This window comes from Drosophila eugracilis, unplaced genomic scaffold (assembly GCF_018153835.1).
Source record: "Drosophila eugracilis isolate 14026-0451.02 unplaced genomic scaffold, ASM1815383v1 contig_1765, whole genome shotgun sequence".
NCBI classification, from domain to species: domain Eukaryota; kingdom Metazoa; phylum Arthropoda; class Insecta; order Diptera; family Drosophilidae; genus Drosophila; species Drosophila eugracilis.
The window spans coordinates 6220283-6238851 of NW_024572605.1; the positions used below are offsets into that span (position 1 = coordinate 6220283).

The 18569-nt window shown below is 42.5% G+C and overlaps 6 protein-coding genes across 7 annotated transcripts; 2 read left to right on the forward strand and 4 right to left on the reverse strand.

Moving 5' to 3' along the window:
* Positions 1-2: 2 nt before the first annotated feature.
* Positions 3-15180, reverse strand: LOC108104822 (lysophospholipid acyltransferase 1). The gene is made up of 7 exons (XM_017211109.2): positions 14785-15180; positions 4100-4323; positions 3872-4040; positions 3629-3799; positions 2972-3319; positions 2580-2912; positions 3-2310 (listed from the first exon to the last, which is right to left on the reverse strand). Exons 1-7 carry the CDS (start codon positions 14878-14880, stop codon positions 1492-1494), a joined length of 2160 nt encoding a protein of 719 aa, XP_017066598.1. The 5' UTR covers positions 14881-15180; the 3' UTR covers positions 3-1491.
* Positions 5540-7250, reverse strand: LOC108104826 (salivary glue protein Sgs-3-like). The gene is made up of 2 exons (XM_017211115.2): positions 6650-7250; positions 5540-6594 (listed from the first exon to the last, which is right to left on the reverse strand). The coding sequence occupies exons 1-2, from the start codon at positions 6657-6659 to the stop codon at positions 5762-5764; spliced, it is 843 nt and encodes a 280-aa protein (XP_017066604.2). The 5' UTR covers positions 6660-7250; the 3' UTR covers positions 5540-5761.
* On the reverse strand, positions 7316-10031 carry LOC108104823 (mucin-2). The gene is given in 3 exon segments (XM_017211110.2): positions 7316-8832; positions 8835-9841; positions 9902-10031. Coding segments are annotated over 3 exon segments (2421 nt in total). The 5' UTR covers positions 9912-10031; the 3' UTR covers positions 7316-7428.
* A 324-nt stretch (positions 15181-15504) lies between the features above and the next one.
* On the forward strand, positions 15505-16091 carry LOC108104872 (cytochrome c oxidase subunit 7C, mitochondrial). 2 transcript variants are annotated; one of them, XM_017211198.2, is made up of 3 exons: positions 15505-15673; positions 15781-15932; positions 15991-16091. In XM_017211198.2, exons 1-2 carry the CDS (start codon positions 15590-15592, stop codon positions 15895-15897), a joined length of 201 nt encoding a protein of 66 aa, XP_017066687.1. In that variant the 5' UTR covers positions 15505-15589; the 3' UTR covers positions 15898-15932; positions 15991-16091. The 2 variants fall into 2 exon arrangements, with proteins under 2 accessions (XP_017066687.1, XP_017066688.1); XM_017211199.2 differs by having other exon boundaries at positions 15781-15927.
* A 90-nt stretch (positions 16092-16181) lies between these two features.
* On the forward strand, positions 16182-16808 carry LOC108104871 (cytochrome c oxidase subunit 7C, mitochondrial). Its single transcript, XM_017211197.2, has 3 exons — positions 16182-16518; positions 16578-16705; positions 16762-16808. The coding sequence occupies exons 1-3, from the start codon at positions 16429-16431 to the stop codon at positions 16772-16774; spliced, it is 231 nt and encodes a 76-aa protein (XP_017066686.1). The 5' UTR covers positions 16182-16428; the 3' UTR covers positions 16775-16808.
* On the reverse strand, positions 16803-18026 carry LOC108104870 (protein seele). The gene is made up of 3 exons (XM_017211196.2): positions 17654-18026; positions 17386-17553; positions 16803-17300 (listed from the first exon to the last, which is right to left on the reverse strand). Exons 1-3 carry the CDS (start codon positions 17736-17738, stop codon positions 16984-16986), a joined length of 570 nt encoding a protein of 189 aa, XP_017066685.1. The 5' UTR covers positions 17739-18026; the 3' UTR covers positions 16803-16983.
* Positions 18027-18569: the final 543 nt, after the last annotated feature.

Genomic DNA, 18569 nt, shown 5'->3' on the forward strand with positions numbered 1-18569 from the left:
AATAAAGTACACATATACAATTTATTTGTCGAATATCAATGCTCAAATTGGTTTTGTATATCAGTTGCAATTGGACTGCATAACACCTTAATGCTTTGTGCCTGTCGAGATTTATTCCAGAATTTTACCAGAAAACATCCACGACAATCGAATCAAATGTGCACCCAAGACTAGGCTTACGGTTAGTGTTTTTTGTTTCTGTTCTGGTGTTACAATAAATATAAAAATATATCGTTTATATATGAGGATTTGTGGCAAAAATGTTTATTGGATTTAAAACAAAATAATGGGTAAAACAAAAAAGGTTATATAAAGAGCATGCTTAATAGCTACGGAGTAGGAAGCCACAAGTGGAGGACACGAACATTTACAAAAAAGAGGTGGACCAGCTAAAATGCCGATTTGGAAAGGATATACATATATATATAGTGGAAGCAAGCTGGACACTCCGTTCCATACACACTCACGCAGTTGTACAAAACTTGGTTTAAATTGAATATCAAAAACAACTTGACGGCTTACTAACTAACTTTAACTACGCACGATTTGCTTGGCTTTTTGCTTATTTTTTTGTTGCTTAGTACTTGTCAATAGCTTCAGTCTAAAGTTAAGATTTGGTTGACTTTTGTTTTCGCATTTTTTTTTGCTTGCTTGAAGAGGATTTCATTGGTTCTACATGTCACGTTGCACTGACGATTTGTTATCGTTCTTTTGGGCGGGATTTGAACTACATTAGTACTGATGTTGGAAAATTGGTTTAATTGTTCGTACATAGACTATATGGAAAATATTTTAACATATGTAGGTTTACATACATATATATGGATTAGTTTTCGATTAAAAGGCGCGAGTCAAACAGTGCATTTCAAATCTACTGGTAGTAAGTGTGTTGAAAACAACTAGTATTAAAAAGTATTGGTTTACATTCAGTCGGCTGCTTTATATTATTAATAGATTTGTTGCTATTCTTGTTAAACGTTTTACAATTTGCTTGTGGATATGTGTAGAGGTATTCGCTTTGAAACACACTGTTCGTTGTTGGCCATGGGATCTTAACAAACAAACATCTACAAACGTACATAGATTTCTTTTTAACAACAATTAGAGTTTTGGTGCATATTTAGTTAATTTGAACAAAGGTTTTGGCTGCTCATGAATATACCGAATATAAAACTGTATATTATTTATTATTTGGCTAATCCGCCGCCTTAAACACTTAATTTAGTTTAAACAATCTGTGTACTTCAGGACTATCTAAAGAAAAACACTCGATTTAAATCGAAACCAAAAGTGTCTGGATCTGTGTGTGAGTGTGTTCTGTGCGTTTATCGTGTGCGTGCTGGATAAATCTCTCGGTTTAATTTATCTATTAATCAATCAATCAAATGTGCAGCACCCATTTTGGCCCCTGACCTCCTCCAATCCCTGCCGTGGCACCTTCGTCATCGTTGTTCCTTTGTTCGCTCTCCTCACACTTGCTGGTCTATGCTACTATTTTGCATGACCATTGCTAAGCACTGCCGGCACCGCCTGCTGGACTACCGCATTGATAACTTCGATTTCCTTCTTCAGAAAGGCAGCGCCGTTCTCCTCGAGTGGATGATGGAGGTCAGCGGGAGCATTACCAGGATCTGTGCCATTGTCATGGACAGAGGATATGTTGCGTTTGCGAAGACCGCCGCCAGTTGTCGAGTCCAATGGAATGCCGCCGTTGCTGCCAGGCAGCTTCAACTTGGGAAACTCAATATCCCGCATCAGATCCTTTTTGAACTCTACAATGCCGCTGACGGTCTCGGTTACAGTCTTATCAATAAATTCCTCAATGTTTTTGGTCTCGGCCTCGATCTTCTCCTTTAATTTGCTAGACAGCTGGTCCATTTCACACTGGTCATGGGGCACGCTAACCGCGTCTCGAGCGCACCTGGTCATCGGCTTCTTCTCCAAATGTGTCTGCTGCTGCTGTGGGCGTGGTCGAAGGTTTACATTGTTCGGTTGCTCAGTTGGTTGTTGTTCGGTTGTGTTGTGTAGAGCAGCAGCTGGCTGCTGGTGTATGGGCGTGTTGACTTTACATTGAGCGTGCTTATCCTCCTCCCTATCATCGTTGAGATCATTGCCAGCGGTCAAGGCTGCTGTAGACTCCCCATTAGTGGTCACCACATCCTTGACATTTCCGCTGCCGGCCAGCCGTACGTTTCCGCTGCCATTCGTGGTGCGGCGTTCGCCGCGTATAAACTTGGGTAAAATAAATATGGTCACTAGTGAAATGATGTGAAGGCACAAATAAAATCTCAGGTACAATTTGATGCTGCCCTGTAAAGCGAAAACATGAAGTTGGTTAATAAGTGATTTCTGAGAAAACATAATATAATGTGTGGCGAGTCGATTTTTGTTTATGCTGAATAAAAAAGATAGAAGAACATTCCTGTAAGTAATTAATGGTAAATGTTATCAATTATTTTTTGACAACTCTTAGTCTTAGTCTTCCATTAGATAGTATACAAAAAACAAATTCATATCGAATTATTCCATTTTTCTTTATATTCATTGACAAAATTGACCGACTCGCTGAGTAAACTTACCATAAATTCAAGCAGAACGAATGGGAATGTGGCGTAGCCCAGTACGACGCGTGTAATCAGGCAGGTGAGGATGTCGTAGAACATTCGCGTGACCTGCGTGCTCTGGAAGCGATGACGGAAGAGTCGCCGGCCGGTGCGCGCTGCCGTTACAACGACGGCGCCGGTGGCAAAGGTCAGGTAGTAGCCCGGATAGAAGCCGTGCCAGACGGCGCTAAGGGCGAACGTAAGGAGCGTGCCGTACTGCTTGGGCACCCGTTCATAGACAAGCGTTCGCAGCCAGCGGTTGGTGCCGCAGTTCCAGTTATTGATGGCATCGCGCATGTTCGTTGAGAACTGTCAATAAAAAACGATATAAATATCTTAAATTATATTTCACATTCAAAAATACTCACCTCGAACGACAACACATTGATATTCGATATCAGATCCCATTTGGAATCACCATCCTTATCGTAGCCAGTGAAACCTAAGCCTGAGTTGTTACATATAGCATCCGCCAGGAGCCAGGCGTGATAATACTTAAAGCGTATGCAGGTGGTAGCCATCATGGCATACCAGTACTTGTATATCATGCTGGTGTTGTTCAGAAAGTCGTCCTCCTTCATGTCTTTCACTGGATATATTTTCACAAACTTCATAAATATGAAAGCACACACAAGACTGCCAACCACTTTACGAATGACCGCTTTAGTAGGTGATGGTTCTATCACTACTTCTTTCTGGCTGCTGTCAAGATTTCCCTGAAAACAAAAACGCAAAATAAGTTAATTTTAAGGAAATATTTTTTAAAAAATTTCAACTATCTGCTCTGCAAAGGTTAGGTGCTTTTGTATTTTTAAATAAAGTTTTATGACTTCAATAGTAATTGCAACCTTCTCTCATTATTTTCATTGTTTTTCTGATTTGGCAATTAAAAATCATGAGCGTCATGACCCAATTGCAGTAATAAAAGAGAGAGTGAGGTCAAGTACTGAGCTGACATTCCTACACCTCACTAATGAAATTACTGCAGTGGTTATTAGGCAGTCAGGTGACATAATTAAACTTACGTTGCCCGGTGGACTGCTCAGTAAATTGTAGCCTTCCACGAACTCAATGTAGTCCTTGTAGAAGACCAGAGGACCAGCCAGAATGCTCTGGAAGTGCCACACGTAGGAGAAGTACTCCAAAGCCGAGGGCATTTTACGAATGGCATGGTACTGCTGAGCCTTTGTGAGTTCCTGTCAGGCAAGAAAAAAGAATATTAGCCACATGATTGATACTAATTTGCTTTACTTTCACTCTGCACTCACCTCATCTCGCCGCACGAAGCCATCGTGAATGCTGAAGGCCAGACTGGTCACCTTCTGCGTGATGATCATTAGGGGCCCGGTTATGTCTAGGGCATAGGATCCATAGTCGTATAGCTGGCGCATCAGATGCACGCCTAGCAAATAGCTCATGGCCACCAGCAGGACGGCTCTAGAGAAGTAAAATTTTGAAGCAGGGGCTTTTGGGAATCATTTTTTTATTTTCCTTACCTTTGGACAATGCGCGGATCTTGGGTGCGGATGACGATATAACATACTGCCGGCAGTCCAGCAATGTGGATTGCTTGTGAACCAAAGCAAAAGTAGCCAAAGGCCAGACCAATCGAAAGGGCGAATGTGTGGCGCAATTTGCTGGAAACCTTCGAAGGATGCAGCACGGACCGGAAGAGAGACGCCAGGAAAAGGGCTGATATTTGGCAAATTAAAAAGTTTACCTGTAAAGATCATGATTTCGTTAGGAATTACTAAAAACGAATTTAAGAATGCGTTTGATTAAAAAATTCAGAGATTTCACTTAATTTACATATAATTGGAATAAATTACACTTTTCTTGTAATTAATACCCCTCTAAATTGCCGACTTTAGGCAACGAGAGATCTTTGGACCCATTTGCCAGCGCGGAGCACATGCAGCCAGCACGTGTCTTGCTAGATTTGCAATTGTAATGCGAGTACAGCATCCCCCACTCATTACCTCCCAGATCACCAATCACCCATATACAACCACCCAGTACCAGACAATTGCGGTCACAAGTGCTTGTCAACCATTGCACTTGATCATGGCGATTGGCGATCACGATCACGCGTTGTGATCAATGTTCGTTCTCCTCCACTTTTTCTGACCCCCAGCAGTGGCATTGGCTTCTATTCCTATGCAAATGTTTAGAACCTAAACCCCGAAATGTGTTATGTGCCTGTCATTGGCATTGAAGATCGAGGGTTTTTTGAGGTATTTTCCGCTCGATTTCCTTTTCGCACGGGTCTGGTGTCAATGAATAAGCAATGAGGGGACCCCAAATTAGACCCGTTTAGTTCCCTCCCGTGTTTGCCATTAAATTGATATCAATTGCTCGACGTTTTCAAACTGATTCCCATTCCCTGAAACGCACTTCCAACTGTCCTCGATAAGGTGCGATAAGAAAAGGTCTTAAGAGACAGCTGAGACCACACCTAAGCTGGAGTAAATTGGGGACAACATAATCAACGAAAGCGGATGCGACGACTTTGCTTTCTACGAGTACTTACTCTTATCACTTATCAATTACCGAAGCAATTACGAATTATTTGCCGCAAACACAAAACTGTGCTATTATTAAAACATGAGTTATCAAACAAATCTGCAGTACGTCAGGCATCAAATCAAATACTTATACGCCTATATGAATCGCATTCATTAATTACCAATTTGATTGCCACGAGTGTGGAGTCAATGGCATTTAATCAAGTTTAACATTAATTCAGTTATATTATAATGCGCAGTTAAGCTATTTTCCTTTGTTCCGAACAATCCAACTATAAAAAATCGCCATATTAAATAAAAAGAGCTATAACCAGTTGAGAATTATAATCTGAATGGCCCTTATAGTGCAAAAACACTTCAGAACGGACTTTGATCCAGGATGGACATCCCATTGAGTTAATGGTTTAAAGCAATCGTTAAAAAATTTTAATACAGGTAGAAAAATGTGTCTACCCTGTAGTTAGATAACGGGTATATTATAGTCAAGGGACTGCAGTAGTTGTGATGGGGTTGCAGGAAGTTGGTTGTTGCCTGTTGTGGGGTTGTCATTGTTGTTGGGGCACTCAATGTTCCCATAGCAGAGTTAGTCGTCGTCGCAGTAGAAGCTGGAGCACACGTTGTTGCCGTTGGAGACTAAACGTTCTTTGTCGTTGTCCTTGGAGCCTCGGTTGTGGTTGGGGAACATGTAGTCGTCGTAACTTCAGTCGTTGTCGTTGTTGGAGAGCATGTTGTCGTCGTAGCTTCATTTGTGGTTGTTGGGGAACACGTTGTCGTTGTTGGAGAACACGTTGTCGTTGTAGTTGGGGAACACGTTGTCGTTGTTGGAGAGTATGTTGTCGTTGTTGGAGAGCATGTTGTCGTTGTAGCTTCAGTCGTCGTAGTTGGGGCACATGTTGTAGTTGTTGGAGAACACGTTGTCGTTGTAGCTTCAGTCGTCGTAGTTGGGGCACAGGTTGTCGTTGTAGCCTCAGACGTCGTAGTTGGGGAACACGTTGTTGTTGTTGGAGAGCATGTTGTCGTTGTAGCTTCAGTCGTGGTAGTTGGGGAACACGTTGTCGTTGTTGGAGAGTATGTTGTCGTTGTTGGAGAGCATGTTGTCGTTGTAGCTTCAGTCGTGGTAGTTGGGGCACACGTTGTCGTTGTAGCCTCAGACGTGGTAGTCGGGGAACACGTTGTCGTTGTTGGAGAGCATGTTGTCGTTGTAGCTTCAGTCGTGGTAGTTGGGGCACACGTTGTCGTTGTAGCCTCAGACGTCGTAGTTGGGGAACACGTTGTTGTTGTTGGAGAGCATGTTGTCGTTGTAGCTTCAGTCGTGGTAGTTGGGGAACACGTTGTCGTTGTTGGAGAGCATGTTGTTCTTTCCTGGTACAGATCCATTAACATTTTTGATCCTGGCCTACTGATTGTGTGAGCAGATCCGTAGCAGATAGTGACGGATGCCACGAGGCCCAGAAGGATAAAGCTGACTGAAATGGAAGTTTTAGGGTAGGGTTCTCTTAAACTAGTCAAAGGTCCACTTACATAGACTCATCGTATATATGCCCCTAACTAGGCTCGGTTTCTTTCCCTATGCAAATGGTAAGGTACGGGTTTGTGAAAAATGTTTCCTTTTCCTGATATTATCATTAAAGATTAAGCGCAGTGGTAGTTACCGCTGGGGTCCTGTGTAATTACAGCAGTTGAGTTCCCTCCGTGGGTGCCGTTAAAATGATATTAATTAATATACATTTTCTTACCTATACACATTTTCTAAAACCCATTTTCAACTGTTCCTGATAAGTTGCGATAAAAAGATATTAAAGGAGATCTTGGAACATACTAAGCTGGGCTTATTTGTGGACAACATAATCATAGAAAGCGGATGCGACAGCTCTACTTTCGACTCACTCTTATCATGAAGAAGGTTTTGCTATTATTAAAACAGGAGGATCAAACATACTAGTACGACAGAAAATGAATCTTTTTATCAATTCATATAATATGAGTTAAAGTCATTTAGTCAAGTGTAAGAATTACACACTCTCTAACTTACTTTACTTACTCTTACTTCAACTAAGAGATAGAAATTTTATCACCGCCAAAGTTAACAACCAAAGTCATAACTAGTTTTAGGGCTGAACTCTGAATGGCCCTTAACACATTAGAACAATAATCTATTGATCTTCTGATTTGAAAAGGTAAATCCCGTTTAAGATTATTATGCTGTTTATTAAGTAGGTGGTGGTTACTGTTGGTTACGGATACAAGTTGCAATACAAGCTCTGGCCTCATTCCAGTTGATTCGACGTAGCCAAAGAGGCTTAGTTACGTTGAGCAGGGCAGTTCAGCACCTGGCTGCGGGGAAGGCATTCTCCAGCCTCCGAATCATACCACAGTCCGGCGCGGCACTTGCGCAAAAGGCGACGTCCACCGCGGCACTCATAATACCTCCTGCAATGATTCGGGTCTTGGATTATAGTGTTGTCAGCACGTCCAACGCACATGGCGCTGGATCCGAGCGGGAGGGTAACCTTGGTGGAGCTGTCCAAATTAGCGAAGAGATCCTTAATTGGCTTTGGAATCAACTTAGCGGGAGCACTGTCATCACGCTTAGTGTCGCAGGCCGGTGTGGTTGTTTTTTCGCAAGGTGGTGTAGAAGTTGTGGTGGGATTGCAAGGAGGTTTTGGCTTTGGAGTAGTTGGCTTACAGGGGGGCTGTCGTTTGGTGGTCGTTGTTGTTGGAGCTGGGGTAGGAGCCGGAGTTGGAGCTGGAGTCACCTCAGGCTCACATGGAGAAGGTGGCGCTGGAGTTGGCGCCGGAGTCGGGGCTGGAGTTGGGGCTGGGGTTGGTGCTGGAGTCGGGGCTGGAGTTGGGGCTGGAGTCGGGGCTGGAGTCGGGGCTGGAGTTGGAGCTGGAGTCACCTCGGGCTCACATGGAGAAGGTGGCGCTGGAGTTGGGGCTGGAGTTGGAGCTGGAGTTGGGGCTGGAGTCACCTCTGGCTCACAGGGAGAAGGTGGCGCTGGAGTTGGGGCTGGGGTTGGAGCTGGAGTCGGGGCTGGAGTTGGTGCTGGAGTCGGGGCTGGAGTTGGCGCCGGAGTCGGGGCTGGAGTTGGGGCTGGAGTTGGTGCCGGAGTTGGTGCTGGAGTCGGGGCTGGAGTTGGCGCCGGAGTCGGGGCTGGAGTTGGGGCTGGAGTTGGTGCTGGAGTTGGTGCTGGAGTCGGGGCTGGAGTTGGGGCTGGAGTTGGGGCTGGAGTCGGGGCTGGAGTCGGGGCTGGAGTCGGGGCTGGAGTTGGAGCTGGAGTTGGAGCTGGAGTCACCTCGGGCTCACATGGAGAAGGTGGTGCTGGAGTTGGGGCTGGAGTTGGAGCTGGAGTTGGGGCTGGAGTCACCTCTGGCTCACAGGGAGAAGGTGGCGCTGGAGTTGGCGCCGGAGTCGGGGCTGGAGTTGGTGCTGGAGTTGGGGCTGGAGTCACCTCCGGCTTACAGGGGGGTGGCGCTGGAGTTGAAGGAGCCGGGGTCGAAGGTTGGTTGGGTTTACAGGGCGGCTGTTGTGGGGAGCTTGTGGTCGTTGGAGCCTCTGTCGTTGTGGTAGTTGGGGCCTCAGTTGTTGTCGTCGTAGGGGCCTCGGTTGTCGTCGTCGCCTCAGTTGTTGTCGTAGTTGGGGCCTCAGTTGTTGTCGTCGTAGGGGCCTCGGTTGTCGTTGTAGCTTCAGTGGTTGTGGTAGTGGGGCCTCGGGTGTTGTCGTCGTTGTTGCCTCAGTTGTTGTCGTAGTTGGGGCCTCAGTTGTCGTGGTAGTTGGGGCGCACTTTGTTGTTGTCGTTGTCGCCTCAGTTGTTGTCGTAGTTGGGGCCTCAGTTGTTGTCGTCGTAGGGGCCTCGGTTGTCGTTGTCGCCTCAGTTGTTGTGGTAATTGGGGCGCACTTTGTTGTCGTTGTAGCTTCAGTGGTTGTGGTAGTGGGGGCCTCGGTTGTTGTCGTCGTTATTGCCTCAGTTGTTGTCGTAGTTGGGGCCTCAGTTGTTGTCGTTGTCGCCTCAGTTGTTGTGGTAGTTGGGGCGCACTTTGTTGTTGTCGTTGTCGCCTCAGTTGTTGTCGTCGTAGGGGCCTCGGTTGTCGTTGTCGCCTCAGTTGTTGTGGTAATTGGGGCGCACTTTGTTGTCGTTGTAGCTTCAGTGGTTGTGGTAGTGGGGGCCTCGGTTGTTGTCGTCGTTGTTGCCTCAGTTGTTGTCGTAGTTGGGGCCTCAGTTGTTGTCGTAGTCGCCTCAGTTGTTGTGGTAGTTGGGGCGCACTTTGTTGTTGTCGTTGTCGCCTCAGTTGTTGTCGTAGTTGGTGCCTCAGTTGTTGTCGTTGTCGCCTCAGTTGTTGTGGTAGTTGGGGCGCACTTTGTTGTTGTCGTTGTCGCCTCAGTTGTTGTCGTAGTTGGGGCCTCAGTTGTTGTCGTCGTAGGGGCCTCGGTTGTCGTTGTCGTTGTCGCCTCAGTTGTTGTGGTAGTTGGGGCGCACTTTGTTGTCGTTGTAGCTGGGGCACAAGTTGTTGTTGTCTTTGGTGCCTCCGTTGTCGATGTCGTAGTAGTTACTTCGTTTGCACATGGAGGGGTGGTCGTGCGCCTGCATGGAGGCCTGGTGGTGGTGGCCTGACACGGCTTCTTTGGAGATTCCGGCTTTGGCCTACTAATTCTATGGGCAGATCCCTCGCAGATAGCGGCGGATGCCACGAGGGCCAGAAGGAAAAGGGTTGCTGCAAGGTTGGGGCGGTGATTTTGAGGAGTCCTTTGACAGTATTCAATGAGTCACTTACACAGATTCATCGAATATTTCGGGCGGCGCAAAAGGATAACTAACTGCAGTTGGCTACTTTACCGCTTTCGCTTCGGTGCTCTGACAACTGACCCATCTGCAGCTTCTTTTTATAGCCATACCGTTAGAAGTGTAAAATGTTTTGGGCTACCGGGTTACAAGTTACACATTTCCCTGATAACTTCTAGCCAATTTGCAAAGTGCAGTCAGCCAGAGTGTTCTAATCAAGTTATGCAATACACTTTTACCATTTCTAACCGTGGTTTAGATAGCATTCATATTGCATAATAAATGTACTCTTGACCTTTATTTTTACCGAACTTTCGGAAATTTATCCTTTGGCTAGACTTTTGGTTAAGACCTGATTTTTAACACTCATTATTGGAAAGCTTTTGAACATATTATGATTGCCAGAGTTTTGCCAGTGTAACAAACTGAAGCTAAATTTCTCTTTCTGCAACAATCTTAAGATTTTTTTGTAACATCTCAAAAGTTTCGCTGTCGAATTTGATAATGGGCAGGCACACTTCAGCTGTCTACCGATAACAAGTCTTGTCATATATGCAGATATACTTATATATTATCTGCCTTTGTATATCGGAAGCTAGCGCCCACAAAGGGGCCACGTCTCCCAAGTCACCCTCACGCCACAGGTCAAAAACAAAGGCAACCCTGAAACGATTTCTGATAGCCAGTGATAAGTCGGGCCGAACAATAAAGTCTGTCAATATAGAAGGCGGTTACCACAAACTTACGATTAAAGACTTTGGCTATCGAACTGATTACAAGGTGAGTCACGGCGGTAAGAAGTATAGGCCATCGAAATAGCAGTTTTCCCATTCGGACGCATGTTGTAATCATCATCCGAATACCTCATGCGCAATAAGTGGGTTCGCATTGCTGTTGGTCAAAACCGGTTCTTTGTTGCCTCAGCCCAAGCTTTATGGCTTAAACACAAGAGCAGAGCGGCCCAAACGAAAGGAAAATCTTGCTCAAGAATTTTGCTTCGGGCAGACATGGGAATCTAACAAAAAGCAAAACGGGCAACAAGTGGGTGGCCAAATCGTTGGCATGTAACAAAGAAACGCATCAATTTTGCTGGCTTCTACAGAAAAAAGTATTCTATTCGTCAAAGAAATAGATTTTTTAGTCTACACATTTTCCTTTCAGTGCACGGTACCTGGGACAAGTATGCGGAAGACGGGAAGTCATATTTCCAGCTTTTGTTTCAGGTTGGACGATGAAAGGGGGTCTCGACAGTCCAAGTTCAAATTGTACTCGTAATTACATACATTGAGGGTTTCTGTGGGGACCTCGAATACAATACTAATGTCTCTGCACGGCGCCCAAGGTGAAATAATGAAATCGAACATAAATTCAGTGGCACAGCTTGACGACCAATCAAATTTCATTGCACGCAGTCTTAAAGTCACAATGCGAATTCCAATTAACAAGGGCTTCTCTTTGAACATCCTGCAGGGCGTACATGTACTAACGTGCACCAAATGAATACGGCAAATATTGTCTATTGGGAGGGCAAACAGTTTAAAGTCAAATATGTGGACCCAGCCCTTCATCTCCCGTTCAGAGGCGCATTGTTTGCACCATTATGAGGAGATAGTTGCCTTCATGTCAAGATAAGATGTTGCCATAGTTCCGGCCAGCAACAATGCAATATGGCTTGCAACGCCAGCAATTTGTGGGTACTCATCTGGCATTGTTCACTGGGAATCGTTAGATACCAAGCTGGGCTTAAGTTCCTTGACTTAGCCCACTCTTAACCCAGGAGATTGTCTCATGAAAGCTATTAGATTGTCTTGTTCATAGAAAACTATTTATTGTATATTTACGTCTACATACACAACTACAAAGTGGAAAAAGTCACATCAATCAATTTTGATGTGAATTGCTTTAATCAGGACTACTAACAAATTTATGTACGTACAGATATGAGTGAAGAAACCCACGTGCATTGCTAATAGCAAATAAATCATAAATCATTTAATTAACACGCCGCATTTCCATTGCCAAAAATTGTAAGTAGGAAGGCAAAAAGGGGGCCAACAACAAAATTGGGAAAAGGGGAATGGTACATGAATGTGCGAACTGAAAAAAAGTGGCGTGATCACTATAAATAAAACAATAAAAGAACCGCCAACAGATATACCCAAGCAACAGGCGAACGCACGATAAAATCAAGAGTCAAAACAAAGACAAATTGCGAAATTAGTTAAGAATGCAGAGATATGGAAATCGTTAGAGAAATAACAAACCAAAATAAAAACAAAACAAACAAAAATGAAAGTAATTAATACGAGATGATTACTTCATCATAGACAATTTATGATTTATTGTGCATCGCAAATACCCCAACCGAATATAAAAGTGAAGGGTATGCCAACAACCGTTAGAGGCGCCAAACAGCTGTCAAAAGCAGAGAATATAACGAAGACCGCAAAACAGACGACAAAAGCAAAACCAACGAGTTCAAACAACTGCGCCAACCCAAACTCAAGGTCACAAAAATAATAATAATAATAATAAAAATAATATAATGCATAGGTGGGCGGTGGCAGAACTAGGGGGCGCAACAATTGGCTTGGCTCGCCCTTTATCTCTATATATATTATACTTTTTTTATTGACTTGGCATGCACTACGATTTCAATTGATATTTGCTGGCTATACAGCGTCTTTACTTGCCTTTTCCGTTTCTTTTTTATTCCGATCCCATCAACCGAACCGGTTAAAAACTTCCTCAGCAACGCAAATGTTGGGAAATACGTTGTACATATTTTTATTATATATATGTAAGTATATGCCAGTAAAACAAGCAAAACAGCGATGAGTTGTTTATTGATGTTTATTAATAAAATTATCGTACCACATAGTACAATGGCAGCGGGAAGATTATCAACAAGGTCTTCAAAAATAAAATAAAGTTAAGATGAATAAAATAACAACAATAAGTGAAATTTCAATGTATTTTTTTAGTAATCAAGTAATTATTTTAGGAGTACTGCTTATTTTCACAAGCATTAAACTTATATAGGAATATAACGTATAATCTTGCCCTCGACTGTAACAAGAAAGTGCCGGGCGTGGGATGAAACTCAAGACTGCGAGAGAGTGAAGCAAAACAAAATGTTGAGAATAAACCACAAATGACCGGCCGAGACTGCATCATTGGCCATTAACGCCTCTCGCGATACTATTGAGAATATTTTTTTTTTACTTTTTAAGTACTATATGGATGCCTTAAACGTGGGGCGATTCCACGGAACAATTGGCCAATTCACCGGCATTTGCGCAGTTGCGTGCTGCGGCCTTCGCTACGAATTAGCGTAAAACGAAAAAAGCGAATAAAATATCAGGCGCAGCGATTTCCAAAAAAGTGTCGCCCACCCACGAAAACCCCATTACGGAGTACAGGGGACTATGCTTAAGATAAACTTATAAAAGTTCCTTCAAATTCATTCTTTGAATGAGTGATAAAGGGAATTAAAAAAGTTCTATGACTAAATTTTGTACATATTTTGTGTATCTGGTTAACTTTTGAAAAACAATTGTTCTTCTTATACCCTCAATAGAACATTCACTGTTTTGACTGACTCATTCGGTCGACATCAGCTGAGTCAAAACAACAAGAAATCGGCTAACCAATACACGAACAAGCTGTTGATATTTGTTTGCAAACAAAAGAAGCGCTAAAAATTCAATTATCTTTGATGAAGAGCGGGAATCAGAGATATATATGTGAATATAGTAGGGGGCCAAGTCACTCAAATTGGATTTGATAAAGACAACTGCCAGATAGCTGAATTAACACATGTTTTCTGTCAGTGCGCTTGTGTTTTTTTCCTTACATCGGATGTTGGCATTAGGTCATCGGAATTGAAAAATATGACGATTACGTACGTGTGTATGTCACTTGATTTGGGCCAGAAAATGCCTCCGTATTCCGTATGAATCACATTTCTATACGCCAAGCCAGCTGCAGTTATGCAAATTGCACGATGCGGCAAACGAATGGGGTTTAAACATGGGGGGTAATGGTAAGTAAAGCTAGGTAATAAGTGTGCCTCTGTGACACTCTCTGTGAAGAGAGTAGATTAATCACAATGCCCCCCTTAAGCCCCACCACAGCATTAAGTGATGCAAAACATTTTAAATTTAGCGAAATCAACGATGCGTCAGTCACAATAGTAATTTCAAAACTTAACGCTAGACAGCTTGCGGCATGGAAAATTCCACTGACAGTTCTTGCCAACTGATAAGCTCTTCATATAATTCAAGTTGTCTTAATTACATTTAGAAAGACATACAAAAACTACAAAGTCTGTAAAATATAACCCAAATGCCAAATGCGATTAGCTGCCAAATGTGGCGAACGTAAATATCTTTAAATACAGTGAACACTCCTATCATTGGTTTAAAATTACTAACTTAATAAACATGTTTGTTTTTAAAGCTAATATGTTATTTGTAATATATGTACATTAATTCTTTTAGATAGAAACCATAAAAATATTTGTTCGCTTAAAATAAGTCTCAGAGATGATAGTTACCTCCATGGATTTCCTACTGTATACATAATCTTTGTTTGGGCAAACGGCAATGGAATTTATTTACCTAGCCGTTGCCAGGTAAATGTAGTTTATTTCCCAGAAAATACATTCCTTTCCTGCCAAAGGAAATCCCCTTTTTGTCTTTTAGAAAATGCAATATTCTCAAGAAGAAAGATTTATATAGCGGCTTTTATCCCGTATGATTGGCACACAAACACTCGTATACACACACGCACACGTGCACACGCCCGTGTTGGAATGAATGGTAGGGGGAATTCAAGAACCCATGGACTTTTGTCTTAAATAGTATCACTTACCAAGTCGACCGATAGCCCAACCATATCCGCCAGCCAAGTGAAGGTCCGGCTACCGTCGTAGCAATCATTCTCGACGAATTTCGGCGGTTCTAGCATTTTTATATCTGTTTTCTTTATCCCGTTCTTTTCTGTTGCGTTGTTTTTGCAGTCGCTGTCGGTCGTTCCGAAATCAGCGCTTCATTGGGAAAACTTCACGATTCACAGACACTTTTCTGGTATTCCTGGGCACCGCCGAATTAACGAGGTCCCCAAACTGGCCGAGAGGGGGCGCGCGGGGCGTTCACTTATAATTTTGTGCAACAATTTTGGAAGTTTTTGGCTGTTCAGATCGGATCTCCCGTGCCCGTGCGTATAAAAAATTCGAAACGCAGTAGTGATGGGCGCTCGGTGTGTTCTGTTTGGCTAGGGATGGTTCTCACAGTCGATAGTGTGGTGACTCGATATCTGGTTAACAGAGCTCTAAGTGACTGATATGTGCATTCAATATATCGGATGTATAATTTAAATCTAGGTTGTTTCCACTGAGATTACGAATGAATTATATTCAACGAATAAACCCTGCCTAATTAGATTTTTCGAAACTAAAATAAATTCTTGTGTCAGATATGTTATAAAAAGATTAAATATTTACGAGAATAAAATATAACATTAGAAAGGCGCTGTTTCGATAGGCAATGTTAACAGCACATCTGACCGCTGTAATTAACAGGGTTGCCAGGAAACTATCGAAAAGCTGTCATCTCTAATTCGCGCACCAACTGCTGAGTTTTTCTGGAATTATTATTAAAATAAACCAAATTACAAGATGTTGGGTCGCAGCAGTGTGATTGCACGTAACTTTTCCCAGTCGATGGTTCGCATGGGCGGACACGGTGGAGTTCCCGGCGAGGTGAGTCCCGGAAAAAGAGTGCTAGCCATGGGTTACATAATTTTTGAGACCACATAGAATTTAATGAAAAATCAATCTTAACGGCGGAAAAACTGTTTTCTTGTTAGAACTTGCCCTTCGGTCTGACGAACAAGTACAGGATCACCGCCCTGTTCACCATCGGCTGTGTTTTGGGTTTCGGATCGCCCTTCCTGATCGTCAGGCACCAGCTGCTGAAGAAGTAAGGTGCTCCCCAGGCGACAGCAACAATAAATGTAAGGTTAGTTTTAATTTTCATATATCTTTACAACTTATTTATTAAATTATTTAATTTTCAGATGTAGCGTTAACTTGTGAGGTTGCCGGGAGGCCATTTCAATGTGTTACACCTTAAATTTAAGCGAAAAGTGGAAACGAAATAAAGTTATCCGAAACCGTATAATCGAGCGATGAATGTTTTCATTTAGTGAACTGGCAGAATAGTTATATTACAAAGACCAACCAATTGATGCTGTCTATATAAGCGGTCCCATCTAAATTGTTTTAATTTTTCCGATACTATCTAGTCGGACAATTTAACAATTAATAGTTTGTTTATAATTTAGATGATTCTGTAACCAACTTCTCTCCTAGACAGAGAAGGCAAATTATAGTAGGCTAAGAATCTAAGCGAAAGACTGTCATACATTCGCCAGAAATCGGGGATTCACTTTCTCATTTGAAAGCTATCAAATAGATTTGTATTCCAGTCTCTAAAAACTGTTTAAAATTTAGATATGTGGTCCACATTTCGTAAACCTATTAGCAAGTTTTGCGGCCCACTGAAGCGTCATGGGCACGGATATTCAGGAGGATGCCCTGGAGTGGTAAACTAAAGGAGATCGTCGCTGGTTACAAAATTTAGCATTGCAATTTCCTTCTATAGAATTTGCCATTTGGCTTGGATAGTCCTATGCGCTTCACACTGTGCTATGCAATTGCGGGAAGTCTCGGTTTTGGAGCTCCATTTTTAGTGGTTCGTCACCAGATGCTGCGTAATGTAACTGAAGATCAGTAAGTATTAGCATAGTCATCCAAAAAACATTTTATCCAAAGAGTTCGTTTTACAGCGATGAAGCTTAAACAAAAAATTGTATTAAACGTTGGTTAATAAAATGTTAAAGAGCATTGCACATTGAATTTATTGTCGTATCTACTTGTTAACGATTGGCTTGAAGGTTTTCTTTTTTACTTTAGCTAAATATAATATTCTTTCGAAAGATCAGTACAAAGATCAGCACTGGCGGCGATCAAGGAAATTCGTTAATTGACTAGGCTATCACAGGAACAAGCTACAGCTCCTCCTTGCCATCAAAGTCATATTCTTCCTGGATGGGCGACTCATCGCAGTACTTGGCCTGTTCCGAGCAGATCTTAATGTCCAGATCCTCGCCGAGCTCATCGGCCTGGAATGCCTTCACAAAGATCTCGTCATTGTCCTCAAGCACCTCGTTACAGAAGTGTCCCAAGCTCTTATTAAGATCACCATCCTGCACAAAGTCCACCAATGAGGAGTCGGGATTCATCTGTCCATTGACGATCATCTTCAGAAGTGTGAATTTACCATTGCTCTTGTAGGTGGCCTTCAGATAGTCGTCCATTTTTTCACCTAGAAGAAGGGGGAAATATTATTATTGCGATAATTAGCTTAAGTAATTATTGTGATTTCGGGATATTTCCGGAAATATACTCACAGATCTTCTCCATCAGTTCAGTGAGGAACATCTCAGATTTAACTAGTCGGACTTTCTTGCTGACCGAATTTCCCTGGGCATCCAGACGGAATCCACTGACATCGGCCATTTTATGGGAATCCTCCTTGGCTACGGCCTCCTCCAGTTCCGTCACCACAGCCTTGCACACTATAAATAATTGAAAATCAATTATCTGCAGTCCAGGGTCAACAAGTACATAACCGCCTGTTGCTGCTATGCCTGTTGGTTTCCAGTTCTTTTTTCTCACCATGACATTTGACCTCGCGCGAAGTGAAGCTATAACCTTGAGCCAAAGCCAGTAGGCCAAGCAGGATTAGCGTCTTCGTAAGCATTATTTTAATTGATCGAATTGATAATTTAAAATGTGGAAAGTAATTGCAGCGACCACGTCAGCACAGCGCGTTCGGTTTGAAAGTGCGGCGTTGATAAAGTCGAACGCTGTATTTACGGCAACGTCTTAAGAGCGACGTGGTTCTAATACTCTTTAGCGATAAGTGTGGAATTCTACTTAATTTATGCCCAAGATGAGGATGCGGGGCCGGGGACGGTGGGTTCAGGTCAGTTAGTCACAATAACTCTGGTAAATATTTCGAAGAAACCTTTTTGTTAATATATACCTATCGATAGGCTTAACTGGCAAAAATATTTTTAAGGTTACCGTCTTTTCAGATGTTGGTTTAATTTTTTGAATTGTAGTGATAATAAAAAACGCATTTAAATTAAATCTTTTGAGTATACTTAAGATGATGTTGTTTCCAAATTATTTATATTTTCTTAAACTGTTTTTTATGCTATAAGTAATATAAGTCCCTTAAAATATTGTTAAGTAAAAGCTATTTAGTTATACCAATTTAATAATATATTATTTTAATTGTTTTTAATTATATTTATAATGTTAGTTATTATTTTCTCAAAATAAGTAATTATTTGATGTTTTCTAATTTATTCAGCTTTCGATATATTGAAAGCTGAATAAAATATCGATGACTAACATGGGCGCGAAATTCAAACATGCTATCCTCTCAGCATCTCAGTAATGAGAACGTCAAATCGCTTTTCGGGAGAGCTACATTGTACACATCTCGATTTTCTCTTAGTTCTAGATTAAGAACGTCTGCCATCTTGGAGACTATATAGAGGTCTGATAACTGAAGAGTCGGTGC